The sequence below is a fragment of the Poecilia latipinna genome, unplaced genomic scaffold, assembly GCF_001443285.1.
Source record: "Poecilia latipinna isolate Pla-1442-1.1 unplaced genomic scaffold, P_latipinna-1.0 Scaffold316, whole genome shotgun sequence".
NCBI lineage: Eukaryota > Metazoa > Chordata > Actinopteri > Cyprinodontiformes > Poeciliidae > Poecilia > Poecilia latipinna.
Window position 1 is genome coordinate 55,930 of NW_015112932.1, and position 15,206 is coordinate 71,135.

The window sequence follows — 15,206 nt, forward strand, 5'->3', positions numbered from 1 at the left end:
CATTTCTTGGTGGTTGGCAATTACTACACAATCTTTCCATTTTCTGATGATGCATTAAACAGTGTGAGATTGCATAACCTAATCAAGGGTTTCAACTTGTTTACAACTTTATATCTGACCTGTGTTTGCTGTTGACCGCAGTCTTCTTTGTTCACTGTTCACAAACAAACCTCTGAGGTCTTCACATGTTTATTTCTACTTATATTAAATTAGACGCACAGACCTCGCTTAAAAGGTATGTGACTTCTGAAGGCAAGAAAGTGTTGAGGAGTGAGGTAACATTACAGATGGGCTCTATAGAGACGGGATCACATCAGGGATCCTCTCTGGAACCTTTTCCAGTTTGCATTGGTGATGGACATGTTGACAGATGGGGTCAGGCAGGAGGCCCCATGGAGTTTGATGTTTTCAGAGTACACTGTCATCTGTAGTTAGAGTCGGGAACAGGTGGAAGAGAGTCCGAAGAGGTGGATGTATACTCTGGAGAGAGGAGGAATTAAAGTGGGTAGAAGCAAGACAGAATGCATGTGGACGAGCAAGAAAGAGACATGTGAAGAACAGTGACGCTCCAAGAGAACTTCGATAAAAAATGGATGAGTTGAAGTTGCCATGAGCAACTGTTCAAAGCAATGGTCATGGGTGAAGAAGATCGTACAGGTATGGAGGAGTGGATATACACAGGTGCCAGGAATGATTTGTGACAGAAGGATAGCTGCAAGAGTTAAAGGTTTGATTGACAAGATCGCAGTGAGATGTGCCAGGATGTGTAATTTGAAGGAGATAGCACAAACAAAAACACACAGCGTAGGAAGTGACAGAAGCCAGAGATGTTACATTTTTTATTAGGAGTGATCCAAAATAGACAGGACTAGACATAAGCACATCGGAGGGACAGCTTAAGTTGAAAGATTTGGAGACCAAGTTGGAGAGGCGGGGAGATGGCTTAGACACGTGCAGTGGAGGGATAGTGAGCATATCAAACAAAGAGAGTTGCATTCAGAACTGCAAGTGAGGAAGAATGGAGGAAGAACGCAGGCTTATAGATTTAGCAAAGACGTATATGCAGAGGAACGACATGGCAGAAGGGGTTGAGTGAGATGGAGACAAAGACAAAGTTTGTCCTCAGCCATACAGCCTTACATGCAGAATATCTTTCTTGATTTTTGTATGATTTTAATGCAAAGAGTGAAGGAGACAAGTTTGACTCTATTATAATACTGTAGAGCCTTGTTGCGCAATTTTTTAATGCCTTCATATGTGCTGACAGCATAATAAAACTCCACACACTATACATGTGCCTTTGATTTTAATGTGACAGCCCAGGACGATCAGTGCCCCCTTCTGGCCAGCTTTCTCCAAAACATTCTGGATGCGCCCCTGCCTGAAACTCCAAATACCTCAATTTCAGAAGAAAATATTGAAGATGTTGGGTGTGAAAATCCGTTTCAACTCTGTTTTCTGCAGCAAAAAAATTTTGCTTGGAAGAGAATAATAGACTGGAATCCGTGGTGGTACAACAAAAAGGAAATTATGCAGACGCAAAAATAAACAAATACAAAAACTAACAAAAAAAAAATCACGTAGAACAAAGGTGTTACAAGATTATCATAAATACAAAGGAAACAATGAATTGTTCCTTATAGTTTCTTTTGTTGTTTTCCATATTTGAGCTCAGATCTAGTGTTGTATTGTCCAGCATGATTCAGGTTGACATACTCCCCAGGCAGAGCGGAAGGATAAAATTAGACGGAGGGATGGATCAGCTGTATATAATATCCAGTAAGAATCAGCTGACACTTGTTTACACAAAACAAACTGTGACTTGCATTCTGTCTCAGTCGCAGATTCAATCTGGAAACGGGAAAGCTGGCAGTATAAGGATTTTTTATTTTTTTTAATTTTTTTTAATTTCCCCTTTACTTTTCTCCCTCCTTTTCATTGGGGGCATTATTGCATCGTGGGAATAACACAATGTGCACCGCGCTTACGCAACAGAGATCGTCACTCGGCAGAGGGTTTGCGGGGCAAGGACGAAATTAAAGCGAGCATTTTTGAATTCCATTTTTGTTAATCCCACTGATTTTCTGAAGGGATTAGCGGACCGAGCATGATAGAGGCACCGCTGGTTCGCCTGGCACCGCTCGGATCGGGAGCTGCAGACAGTAAGTGCAACACAACCTATAGGATCCAGAATGCACTGAGAAATCTTATTTCTTAGTACTTAGTCCTTTTCCATTTTCTCTCTTTCTGTCTTTCTTTTCTTCTTCTTTTTCCATCTTGATCTGCTGGGGATATATTGCTGTTACTTATGCCTTTATTTTCTTACTCTTGTTAGTGCCTAAGAATGAGAAGGCGCGCTGAAATTCCCACCAGATTGTTTTGGCGCACGTTTTGTTGAGATGTACTTTAATTTTTTGATATTGCGCAAGAATTTATCTCAACTTCAGCGTGATTTTAGATGAGTGGACTGAAAAAAAAAACACTTTTACATATTTATCCAGGTACGCTTTTCATTTTTGTTAATGCTTTACATCCTGGTTTAGTTATGAAGGACCCATTTTACTGATAATATTTAGCAATATACAAGAAGGGACGTAACAATAAGTCATAGTTCTAAAATACTTAACTAAAGCATTTTTTTTAAATTGAGCAACTCTTTCCTTTTCCTTGTTTTGAATGAATGGCACAAACAGAGAACTTATTTGGTGTTTAACATCCCCCCCTATTCAACAAAAGAAAATAAAACATCTTATACTGCTTAGGATTGTAAGGTCTCAGTAGCAGACAGCAGTTGCTTATTCTCATTCTAAAGGATTATCCTGTGCCCTGCAAAGTAATCACTGGATAATGCAACGTGACTGAATCCACAATAAAGATCTCCTCTCAGGAGAGAAAGAGCAACCAGCGATGAATATAACGGAAATGTCTCAATCATTCTTGTGAGTAACAGTTTCTAATTCTCTGCTTTATTATTTTTTTTCCCTTCAGAATATTTCAGAGCCTAACCCCTTTTTCGTATCGCCCGACCAATGGATGAGGAGAGATCTGCAGGTAATGTTCTTTCTAAGTCCACTTGCCCTGTACCGACTGGCCTTCCCATCAACTGGGGACTCATCACTGGCCCTGTACCAGAGCCTGTTTTCGGAGCATCTTCTTTAAAGACCTCGCTGCCTCCTCACCAGAGTTCAGCCTCGCATGCACTACAGACAAAAGTGAAGTCGTTGACTCAGAGAAGAACAAGAGGCAGGGAGCGGGAGAAGGACAGAGAGAAGTTGGACGCAGGCGAGATGCGCACAAGTGGCTCCCCTGGGCAAAATTCACCTGAAGTGCTCCTGAGGCAGAGGCAGAGAGCCAAAGGGCAGCTGTTTGTGCCGTCAACCTCCTGGCGATCAGGTGCTGCAAAGGACTTGAGCAGCAGCGATGAGGATGAGGAGGTAGAGGTTCAGGTTCGACTGGAGATCCACAGTCCTCCTGTGGACCTACAAACGGAGCAGGGGACAGAGGAAAGCGACGAGAAGTCAGAACAAAATGAGGGCCAGGTCAGCTCTTGTGGGCTCGAGGAGGGCACCAGTCTGGAAAGTCTCCTCTCAGATAACTCAAGTAGCAGCAAGGATGACCCGTCGCCTCCTCCTCCTCTGCCTGCCGTCTCCTCCTCCGCTTCAACTACGTCTGCTTCCACCTCGTCCTCTTCTTCAGCGAGACACTGGGCACCTCCAAAGGGCTTCTGGAGAGTAGCAAGGCCAGAAACATTGCTTCTCAATGGGGTCGGCCCTCACGACATAACCCCGACATTACCCTTGAAGGACTACACCCAGATGGAGGCAGTGGAAGCGGAACCTCAGTGCAAGTCCAAACCTTCTGAAGCAGTCGGCAGGAATGAGGCCCAGAGTGTGGCTGAGGACACCGAAGCGGCGTCGGTGTTCAAACATTCAGACAGCGTGGAATTTTATCTGGACAGATGTGAACAAAGCGAGGCAGATGTGGCGGATTCAGCCAAAGGGCTGTGCAGTTCTGACAGCTGGGAAAGCACGTCTTCTCAAAGTGGAGTGCTGCGTGCTGACCTGAAGCTCAGGGTGAAGGAGAGGGCCTACGCAAAGCTGAGGGAAAGACAGCAAAACTGCAGAGAGGCGCGTGATCGCCGCGGAGGAGAAAGCATCGACTACTATGGGGACATAACATACAGAGTAGATTATAAAGGTAAGCGTCTTAACGGGAAAAAAGCCTCATATGTCCTACCTTCACAAATGTAAACACTACTGGATGGAGAAATGTGTAATCAATGCTTCAAACAATCTATAAAAATACATGATGGTACCAAGATGCACGTCCCTTCTTTAACTTTCTTTGCTGATATATTTTTTAAAAGTAGATTGTGTCACTTAAATTATCCCTAAGAGAGCTATGCAACGTCTGACTATTAAAACTCCAACAATTCTTATAAATAAAAGTAACCTAAGAATCTTTTTTTTTAATTTATTTATGCTTTAGGAATTTAAATTTGATAAAAGTTTTTGCAGACTTTCTAATTCATAACTTCCTGCTTCCCTTGGGAATGAATATGACATAACACAGAGGCCCACTTCTTTCAGCTGCTCTTCAAAATAGGAAAAAGCAAGAGAATATGCCATGCAAGAAAGTTAAAAGAGATTTGATCTTCAAAAGCTTTTTTTTAAATTGCCTACAAGAAAAAAAGACAACTTTCCTAAACATTTTATTTTGAGCTTTATTTAACCAGGAAAGTCCCATTGAGATTTCAAACTTATTTTTCAAGGGAGTCCTGGGCAAGCAGCAGCAAGAGTTACGCAACTTACACAGTCACATCTATAATTTAAAAAGCTTAAAACAACTCCATTTGTGACAAACATGGCTAAATGAGAACCCCATTTTATCTTGCTACTATGCACAAGTAGCACTTCTCTAAAAGTTAAGAATAGTGGTACAGAGTGGGATTGTGGGCTTGGCAATAGGAACCGTCGGAGCTACATAATTATTTATGAGGCATGCCTGAAAAAAGCCTCATATGTCCTACCTTCACAAATGTAAACACTACTGGAACTTTATGTAAAACTGAATATTATGAGACTAAGAGGTAGGTTTTTTTGAACAACAAACATTATTAGTTGGTTTGTAAAATAAAAGCTTAATATGGAAACTTCTCACACTTAGTTTTAAGCATGATAGAGAATCTGTGATGCAACCGGTGAGTTATCAGCCCCGTTTTGTCATTTTTGAGAGACGGGTTCCACCCATTTTGCCTGGTGCTGGTGCTAGACTATGGCAGGCTGAATATTGTGAATGACTGAATGTAGTGTAAAGCCCTTTCTAGCTTTCTGAACTAGATAACGCACAATCCAAGTATAGGCCATAAAAAACCCCCCAAAAAATAAAAATAAAACATGACATCTTTCCACCCAATGAACACGTGAAATCAAATTAAAGGTACATTTGCTCCAATTTTTGATCATACTGCGCCAGCACAAAGGGAAATTTTATTGTGAAGCTTTTATACTTTTTTTTTTTAACCAAAGATGCCACTAAGTATATTTATTGGCATGCTCATACTTATTATACTTATACTTATTGCATTCTATATATGGGAACAATTTATGTGTTGACATGATTTTGTTTTTGCATCATAAAATCTAAAAAAATAAATAAAAAATTCTTACAGAATATGTGGGTAAGTCCACTTTGTTTACCATCCAGCTGCTACAGTCATTCAAAGTGCCATTCACGAGCAGTTGCATGTCTGCTTAGGATGTTATGTTAAAATGTGGTTTGTAACCTGGCTGGTCCCCAGCTCCGAACAGATGTCAGATGTGCAGATGTGCATGAGGCTGTTGCTATTATTAGCAGCCAGCGCAGTGGGGGAAGTGTCCCTGTGTCGGTATCTCAGTTTGAGCGATGCTGGATGTTTTTGTATGCTTGAGGATGAGAGATTATGTATTATTCCGTGATGTTTATATATAAAAGTGTACATCTGCTGATAGGCGATGAAAAACATATTCATGAAAATACTCTTATTTCCTCCAGTGGCAAAATAGTACAGGATTTCTGTTTAGCTGATGTTAACTCAATTTAATTGTATCCAGTATATTAAAAAAAAACCATAATAAATAAACAAAAACAAAAAAAAAACATATTTATTCAAAGCAGAAATGCCCCTATTATGTTTCAACAAGAACGGACTGCTTTCTTGGTCGCTGTGTGTGGCCCCAAGTATGATCTACATGAGAAGTGAACCTTAACTAAGTACCCTGTGCTTTAACATGTTTCCGGAACAAAGAGTTTCAAAAACAAGCTGTTCCAGCTTTAGAAAGCCACGTTATAAAAATTGCTTTTTCAAAATGGTACATTTGAATTACAGCTTACTTCATGTTCCACATCTCCTCTGACTTGTTTGTTTGTTTGTTTTTTCTCCTACTTTATGCCAGTATCAGGGGACCACGATGTTCTGGAGAGCACAGACACCACACTTCTCGCTCAGGAGCTTGAACCGTATTTGAGGTAAGCTTTGAAATTTTTTGTTTGACAATTATTGCATGTGGTGAAATACACCACAGATATTAATATCTTAATATCTACTTATAAAGTCAGTCTTGTAGAAAATCTGGATGGTCAAAGCAAGGGACCTTTAACGAGGAAAGACAACCACAAATAGTAATTGCTAAAGAAGCAGGTCTGTTTGGAGGATGCTACATACATTGGGAAGCTGAGATGACAGTGAAACTCATAGAGAATGACTACAGTGAATGAGCTACACTTTAGGGACGGAATTACGACAATAAATAAAATATTTGACTATATTCTCATAACCTTTACCAATCAGGGATCTGTTAGAATAGGCTGCTAATTTCCTGAAGGTTGTAATTGATTGGATGAAACAAGGTGACAAACTCTAATCTACTAAAACACACTGAGCTCTCATCTTGCCACTCAGGAGAGAATGAATCACACTCTGTCCATTCTAATGATAATCCACGTGGCTGATGTATCATGCTATCTTTATCACTGGGCCAGGGGATAAAGAAGTACAGACGATGAAGCACAATGCAGAGCAGCTTAGCTTAGCTGCTGGGCGTGAGGATAGATGGATGGATGACGTTTCCCTTTGCTGCTTACCATCGGGGCCACGCCCCAGTCTTTTTCATCTTACATTGCATAAGGCAGCTTAGGAAGATTCCGCCCGATTCGCTCAATGTTAACTTAATCTTTGAAAATTATGATCCTGAAATGCATCGACACAGGCCGAGCTATGCGCATTTCAACATCACCTCAGGTATTAGCGGTACTCAAATAAGTGTAGATCTATTTCAGTCTAATAACTCTTAAATCCCTCATTGCCCTTGCTGTTTTAATCCCACAATGTGTTTTGGTACCAACCTCCGCTTTTATTTCGATCACCAGGTCACTTCTTGTAATAAGCGATGAGCTACCTTTAAGCCCAAGGCACGAGCAAGCCAAGCGTCTGCTGGAGCGAGCCAGGCTCAAGGCTCGCTCCAGCCTCCTCAAAGACGACCGCCCCAGACGCTCACAGTCTGATCAAAGATCCGCGGTGTAAGTCATCAGTGTATCGTGTTGTTTTCCCCTCTTTGCTTTCACTTACGCATGCCTCTTTGTTGTCCATCAGACTGCTCTTTGCCTGGTTTAGCGAGTTGCATAAGAGAAAGCTCTGAAACCTGACCGCCCTTTGCAATTACAAGGCTCAAACGGACAACTCTGTGAAAATATTTGCTCTTATTTTGTTCACGTAAGACGGCGAGCATCACGGCGCTTCAGTTATTCCCAAAATACTTTGTTGTAAGCGAGAAGCATCTAGTTAATGTGGGATTATGAGTGTTTGCAATATACCTTTCATTCATGAACATGATTACAGCAGACAGCAGTAACCGAGGCAGAGCACTACTTTTACCCAGTCATTATGTAATCTAAGATTGGATGTTTTTGATGAATTGGCAATGGGCCTGTGTTCGATTTAATGCTTAATAAATAATTTCCTCTGTACTGTTACTTTAGATTTTTTATTTGGGTTAATACTAGACAATATTGGTTCACATTGACTCATCAGTGGTATAATTGGACTTTAATGCATTTAAACCACCCATTGTTGGTGTACATAATAACACAAAGTTAAACCACAATGACTTTTAGAAACTTTTCTATGTAAAAAAAATTGAGTTTACGCCTCTGAACTTTGGTTTAAAATCAGATATCCAAGCTTAAATGTATGCATGCAACCCAGTGGTTTTCACACATCGGACAGATACACCTTGAGCCTTCTCACGTTTTGTAATGTTTCAAACCAGCCATCGGGTAATTTAATGAGATTTTATGTCATATACTTTTACTGACTTTTTGTAGGAAGGAGAAAATTAATTCATGTATTTTTTTTACCAATAAAAAATCTGAAAAGGCGGCAGTATCATGCTGTGGAGATCAAAAGGAATATAGAACTTGGGCAAAGTCGATGCAAGATGAATAGAGATAAACATGGGTCAATTTTAAAAGAAGAAAATCTCCTAGAGGCAACAAAAGTCCAAAGACTTGAGCAGAAACTCAAATTCATGACCTGGCACTATGACACAATTATTTGGCTCAAGCCATATTAGCGTAATTGCACTAAAAGACAGTTCTACAAGTTATTGGTAACAAATACATGCTTCACTTTCAAGGTTTGAAAATAGTGTGAAACCCATCTTTTCTTTTGTTTCCATTTCACAAACACCTGTGAGGTAGTCTTCTGCTGTTTGACACTGAAAAGTGTTTTCTGAGTCACGTTCTTCCTGTTAACAGTTTCCACTTTCATTTATCTGAAAGTAGAAAAATTGTTGCACACGTTTGCACAACGATGCTTTAAATGTCATTGATAATTACACGGTTTCTATTTTGTACAGGAAAGATCAGCAAGTTGAACCTCCCAATCACACAACAGCACAGAAAACTGTTCAAACCAAAGAAGATCCTCCATCCCAAGCCTCGTCTGGTCCTCTTCTGGTTCCCACACAAAGGGACTCTTCTCCCGTGAAACAAGCAGATCGACCGAGACGGTATGGCTGTTCCCCCACACGTGTGCGCTTTGAAGATGAATCCGAGAAAGAAGCCGAATCCCGCTATCTGGACAGAGTGAGACAGCGTGGCAGACCTGGAATGCCCAAGTCCAGGGCGAAGGAAAGTAACACAGACTCCAGCAGCAGCGGCTCAGAGAAGAGCAGAGGCCACAGGAGTATCTCTTTGCCACCTTCACAGAAGCAAGAAGATCTTGTGACAAATGATGAAACAACTGTTATCAAAGAGGTCATAGTGCTGGTGAAGAAGTGTGAAGCGTGTGGCTCCGTAGTCAGGGAACCTCAGCCGGTCTCCTCACCCTCTGAACTTCAGAACAGCGAGCCACAGCAGACAGCTTCCCCAGAGGACCCGCGTGGAAAATCGACTCCTGTGTGGGCGCCATCAAACAAACCAGATGCGAGCACCCGCCCTAAGGCTCCTCTTACCGTCACGTTCGCCGGAGCTTATGTGCTGGGAGAAAATAAAGAAAGCAGCACCGGGTGGAAATCTTCTGGCTTTGGGAAACTCCGAAGACGGAGCAGGAAGGGGGAAAATCGTTTGGAGTCTGGTCACGGTCCGTACGGCCCATCGTGGGCTCAGCGACGAAACTCCAATCCACGGAACAGGGTCAACTTGAGCAGAGCTGTTTCGTTTGCTCCCGGGAGCCCCGTAGCCTTAGAACCACATTTACTGGACGCATCCGGTGGACTTAGAGAAGCATCCGCGCCGTCGCTGCCCATAAAGTCAGCCCTGAAGTCAAGCTCGAGAAATCGCTCATCCGCAGGTCAGTCCACGGTTCAGTTCCAGGTGTCCCCTATTCAGGGAGGAGAAAGTGGTTCACAATCCCCGGACTCCCCTGAAGCAAGAAGGGAATCTCCCGTGTCTACAAACCAAGGGTCACCAGCAGCAAGCAGCCCAGTACCCTGCATTAGGCCCTCCACTCTTAGATACTCCCCAGCCAGAATCCCCACGGATCTGCCGTCGGCTGAAATCTGGGATGCCACGTCAGATGGAGCAGGTAAGTGAAGACAAGCTAACCGCTAACCGCTGTACAGACATCAAAACCTGTAGTTTCTGTTGTTAATTTCGAGCAGTAAATCCAACTCTTGCGTAAGATGATAAAATTGGTTAATCCTCCTATCCTCTTGTAAATGTACTATATACAGTATTACTCCATGAGAGACCTAGAATTAAAATTCATCTCTGTTCTAATTAATATTTTCAGAAGTTATACAAATTATGTTTGATATTTATTTTCGATTAGATAGAGCAGTTTTTGTTTTTGCTTTGTGTGCAAATTCATATGGATATTCTGATCAGTGTAACCATTACTGTCATGACTAAGCAGGCGTAAGCGGGGAGACAGGTCCTGGTTCGGACTTTCGAGCTCTGCGAGGCATGGGTATGTCTCGGGCTGAGGACCTCAGAGCCGAGCTGCTGAGAGCTGAGCATCTAAAAGCCGAGGCTTTGTGGGAAGAAGGCTCTGACGGCTCCAGGTTTGCACTTCATAATCTTACACGCGAATCTCCTCCTGCACCGAAGCTGTCACAGCAACAACTCTGCGTGGAGCTGTTCCAGCAGAAAGATTAAAACTAGAACTCTGAAAAACTGTACACTTGATACTGCAGCTCAAAAGATTGTGTGAATACTTCGACAATTCTGCCCTCTATTGGTGGGAGAAAGTAATTATGCTTTTGGATGTTACATAAACTCATTTGGAAAGTGAAGCACACAATTAAGGGGGTGATTCATAAAGCAGTCTCCTCCATAATTTGCAATTCTCTTGCATGTGGTACTTACTGTATTTCTGCACTGAATTCACAAAGCAGATGGCTCCAATGACATGCAGGTGCAAATATGACCATCCATAACACCAGTAATTTTTTATTTCTACCAATGCGAGGCCTTCATCTGATCATTTATTTTTACCTATACCGTGCAATTGACCATGCAAGCCTAACGATAACCTCTCGTCTAAGTTGTGGGGTAAAGACAGATCTTCTTTGCAGAGTTCATTTATTTATGCTGTGTTCATTGAACCTTAAAATGTGACAAAATGATCCCAGCGAGTTTATTTTATTATTATTTTCACTAGAATATTGGATGAAATCAACCTTCTATAAAGCCAGCTGCACTGCAGGTCACTATTTTCTTTATTATTTTTTTTTTTCAGTTTTCTGAACAAAAATTTGTAGTATATTTGTCTTGAGAATACAAAGTTGTTGTTTTTTTGCCTGTAGTTTACTTCAGCGTACATAAATATATATGTTCTTTCCTTTAAATGCATTTACCTCAGTGCAGAGACAGCATGCTAAAGGTGAAGGAACTTTTGAACTTCTGGAGCAGATCTACATTAGGATAGTTCTAAAATTAGAAGGATCTGAAACTTGCACATATTTAGAACCTGAAAATAACTTGATGAATTTCTGCATGTTAGCAAAACACAACAACAACAACAACAACAACAAAAAAAAAAACTTTTTTTTCCTCTTACAGAAAATTTGATGGGAGACCAAAACTTTTCCTGCGTCGTTTCTTTTCCTCCATCGGGCTGAATAGCGTTGGCAGACTGGTGAAGGGGGGTCGCTCCAGCAGCATGGAACATCTCAGTCTCCCCACGGTCCAGCGGGCAAGCTCAGCCTCACCGAGCCCCACACGGAGACCGCAGCCTACCATTCGAATACAGAGGACCCCCTCACTGCAGACCCTGCACACAGTGAGCGAGAAAAACAAACTTTATTTTATGCAAGATTTTATTTATCCCCATTTGTCACATATTTCTGCCGGACCTCTCTTGAGATTATCAGTTGCAAACTTGTTGTCCGACATTGGAAGCACAAGGTTAACTCCTTGCATCAGTCATAACCTTGATACACTCGTGGCACACTTCAGCAAGATCAAACTCTTATCAGTTGTAGTCACTTCTGGGATATGTGTAATGTTTTTTACATTTGTCATATGGGCACTACTCTGAAAACGGCTCTGAGTTTTGCCACTGTGCTATAAATGCAATACTTGTTACAATTCCACTTGTTCGCCACTAGGTGCTCCCACTGGCTCAGCTACGTAAAGCCTCCTCTGTCCAGAGTTTAGAGAGAAGAACAGAACGCTCGACAATACTGGGAGAAGTCCAAATACCGTATGGCTTGGCACCCAGGTACGAAAAAAAAAAGAGTGAGAGAAAGCCAAAAAAAACGGTATAAGAAAGTGAATAATATAAATAATTTTTAAAACACGTTAATAAATTTTATCTGTTTTTCTTCAGCCCTGAAAGCCCCCAGATTGAGATTCACAGGGGCCTGAGTGATGAAGATGTAGTTGTCGCCAGAATGGGTCATCCAATGGGCCGGGTCACACAGGCTTTCCCTGATGGGACTATCTTGTTGGAGCTCATCAAACCCCCAAGTGGTCCCTTTGGTTTTGTTATTTCAAGAGGAAAAGGTCGACCAGATACAGGTAACATTTCTTTACTTTGACACTTACTTACTTTAAAGCATTATGGTCAATTAAGTGCCTCAGTTTACAGCGTTAGTCCCCCTAACCACGGACCTCGACATCCAATCTCTCGCATTTAAAAGTTTTGACAACCTTGATTCACATAAATGGCCAATTCACAAGCCTCTGCAAAAGCTGATGCTATACTTAAAAGGGAGTTAGACTAGCTGGAGGACCACCTCCACAAAAACCATCCAAATAGCTCAACATGGGAGAGAAAACACAAGAAAAATTGTATTAATCAAAACTCTCGTGGTTCGCTGACTGTCACCTACAGGTGTATATGTCGAGAAGGTCGGCGATGGCGGGGTGGAGGGCCTGCTGGGCGTTGGCGATGAAATCCTACAGGTTAACGGGGAGGCGGTGGCAGGACTCAGTTTGGACCAGGTGACACGCCTCATGACTCGGGAAAGCACCGCCAACCTCCGGATCTTGCCCGCCCGATGCAATCAACGCTGAACGGCGCAGGATAGACATGGCACACAGCCCGTTCCCTCTGAACGCACAGTCAGCCCACTAGCCGTGCACTGCGAACTGACTGGAGCACAATGTACACACGACACAATGCATTTTGATGTAATTCTAGATGAAAAACACAACATAGAGCTAAGTTCTTTTAGAGCAAACAAATCCAGCTGCACAGAGAACTTAAAAATGTGGATATTACTGTGTATTGTAATAGGTAGGCTCTTACACCCAACACATTTTGTTGACCGAAACTAGATACATAAATTCAGTTCTATATAGTTTTTTTTATTATTATTTTAGCACCAATTTACACTAACTGTCGTATCAAGATACTTTAGTACTTCACGTTATGTAGAGAAATGCTTGATGAAATCAATTCGATAACATGGGCAGATTTAAATTTTACTGTATACATTCCAGTTTGATCCTATTGATAATACAATGCAGTCAAATGGATTGTATAATGCCTGCTGGACGATACTTGTCCATTTTCAGAAAAGTATCGAGATGAATGCAAGGAGTGATTAAATTTGCAGCAACGATCCCTCCAGAGAAAACGTGTAAAGACTCAACATAAAATCCAAGTGAACTGAAATTCAGTGATCTTAATTTAACAAACAGACACATTCTCGTTCAGCTGTTTTTACAGCCCTTGAATGAAAGAACATCACAACCAGAAACTATAATGTAATGTATTGGGATTACATGTGATAGAAAAGCAGCAGAAAAGGGAAGGAAAATAATGGATGGTTTTGATCTTTCTTTTTATCGCAAAACATCTTAAAAGTGTAGCGTGTTTTCTTCAAGTCCATAGTTTGAATCCCATGTTGATTTTTGAAAATTAACACAAGCTTGGTTGAAGAGCTTATATTTGCACAATTTTTTTTGCAATTCTTGCCACAGTTTAATTTAGCCCTGAACATTACAGGGCCGTTTTAAAACACATATTGCTTTTAACGCTTTTATCAGAACTCTTTTATATGTGGAATTTATATCAAGCCGTAATGCTTTGGGTCATGGTCCCGCTGCAATGTGAAACTCCAAACCAAGTCTTTTGCAACTTTCATCAGCTTTTCCATTCAGACTGCCCTCTATCCATCTTCTAAGCAATTCAGCCTGGCCTTCCTGGCTGCCCCTCTCTTTAATACTCTCCTTACCATTGTTTAAACTAAAAGTCCTTGCCCTTACTGTACTTTGCAGTTGTGCCATAGATTCATCATTTTCATACAATAGACTGACAGTATAGTGGGATGCATTCAAGCTTGTTTAAGTTTGTTTAAATAAATCCACATCACGCTTTTGAATTTTATGGGGGTTTTAGGAAAAATATTTAAAACCATGCACCATTTTCCTTCCACCAAATCCCAGTAAAGTACATTTGAGTTTGGGGTTGAAACAGGACGAAACAGAAAAAAATATATATAAGTTCATAACTTATATTTAAAAAGAGACAGCTTGATGATAGACAATGTGAATCAAATCCATTTTTCTTTTATATGTTGCTTAGTTTGGTCACATTTAACACAGTCTGATAGAATTCTGTAATTTTTTTCATATTGTGGGACAATTTCTGGAAATGTTCAATACTGATCAGCAAAAAGACAAAACTAAAAGCTGTAAAAAGCTAAAAATAAATAAATTGTTTTACCTTTTATTAAGCACATGACAGCCCCTGTGTGGAGCACTTTGTTGCTTTTACTCCATGAACTGAGCTTTTCTTCGTTCTCTTTTTTTTTGATTTATTGATTGTAAAATAAAATATTTTATTTTGCCAAACATTATGCTTCAGTGTCATACATTTGTTAATTGTGCACTTTTGCTTCACGAAACCATCTGTTCACAAAACGTTGGCAATGTTGCGGACTTAAAGTTAGAATAAAGTAAGCAAAACATAGAAATGTCGATAAAATAATTCCAACACTGAAAACATTCACAGGAGATTTACTTGTATATTTATTTATTTTCTTAATTATTGCTTGTATTTGTTTGCGTTTCAGCCACTTTTGCTGTTTGTCTTTTGTCAGCCTGACTAGCGGGGATTAGTTCACGGAAATCTGCTGTGAGGACAGGAAGCAGAGTGATGGTCGTGACTGGCGTTTCCACAGGTTTCATGGAGAGACGTGACTCCACCAATCAAGTTTTCACTTCATATCTATCTATCTATCTATCTATCTATCTATCTATCTATCTATCTATCT

At 41.0% G+C, this 15,206-nt stretch overlaps 1 protein-coding gene across 2 annotated transcripts; it reads left to right on the forward strand.

Moving 5' to 3' along the window:
- Positions 1 to 1,634: 1,634 nt before the first annotated feature.
- On the forward strand, positions 1,635 to 14,424 carry si:ch211-13f8.1 (uncharacterized). 2 transcript variants are annotated; one of them, XM_015034880.1, is made up of 10 exons: positions 1,635 to 2,162; positions 2,989 to 4,197; positions 6,435 to 6,507; positions 7,408 to 7,557; positions 8,895 to 10,063; positions 10,391 to 10,541; positions 11,542 to 11,761; positions 12,090 to 12,202; positions 12,311 to 12,501; positions 12,818 to 14,424. In XM_015034880.1, the coding sequence occupies exons 2-10, from the start codon at positions 3,030 to 3,032 to the stop codon at positions 12,997 to 12,999; spliced, it is 3,417 nt and encodes a 1,138-aa protein (XP_014890366.1). In that variant the 5' UTR covers positions 1,635 to 2,162; positions 2,989 to 3,029; the 3' UTR covers positions 13,000 to 14,424. The 2 variants fall into 2 exon arrangements, with proteins under 2 accessions (XP_014890366.1, XP_014890367.1); XM_015034881.1 differs by having other exon boundaries at positions 10,394 to 10,541.
- Positions 14,425 to 15,206: the final 782 nt, after the last annotated feature.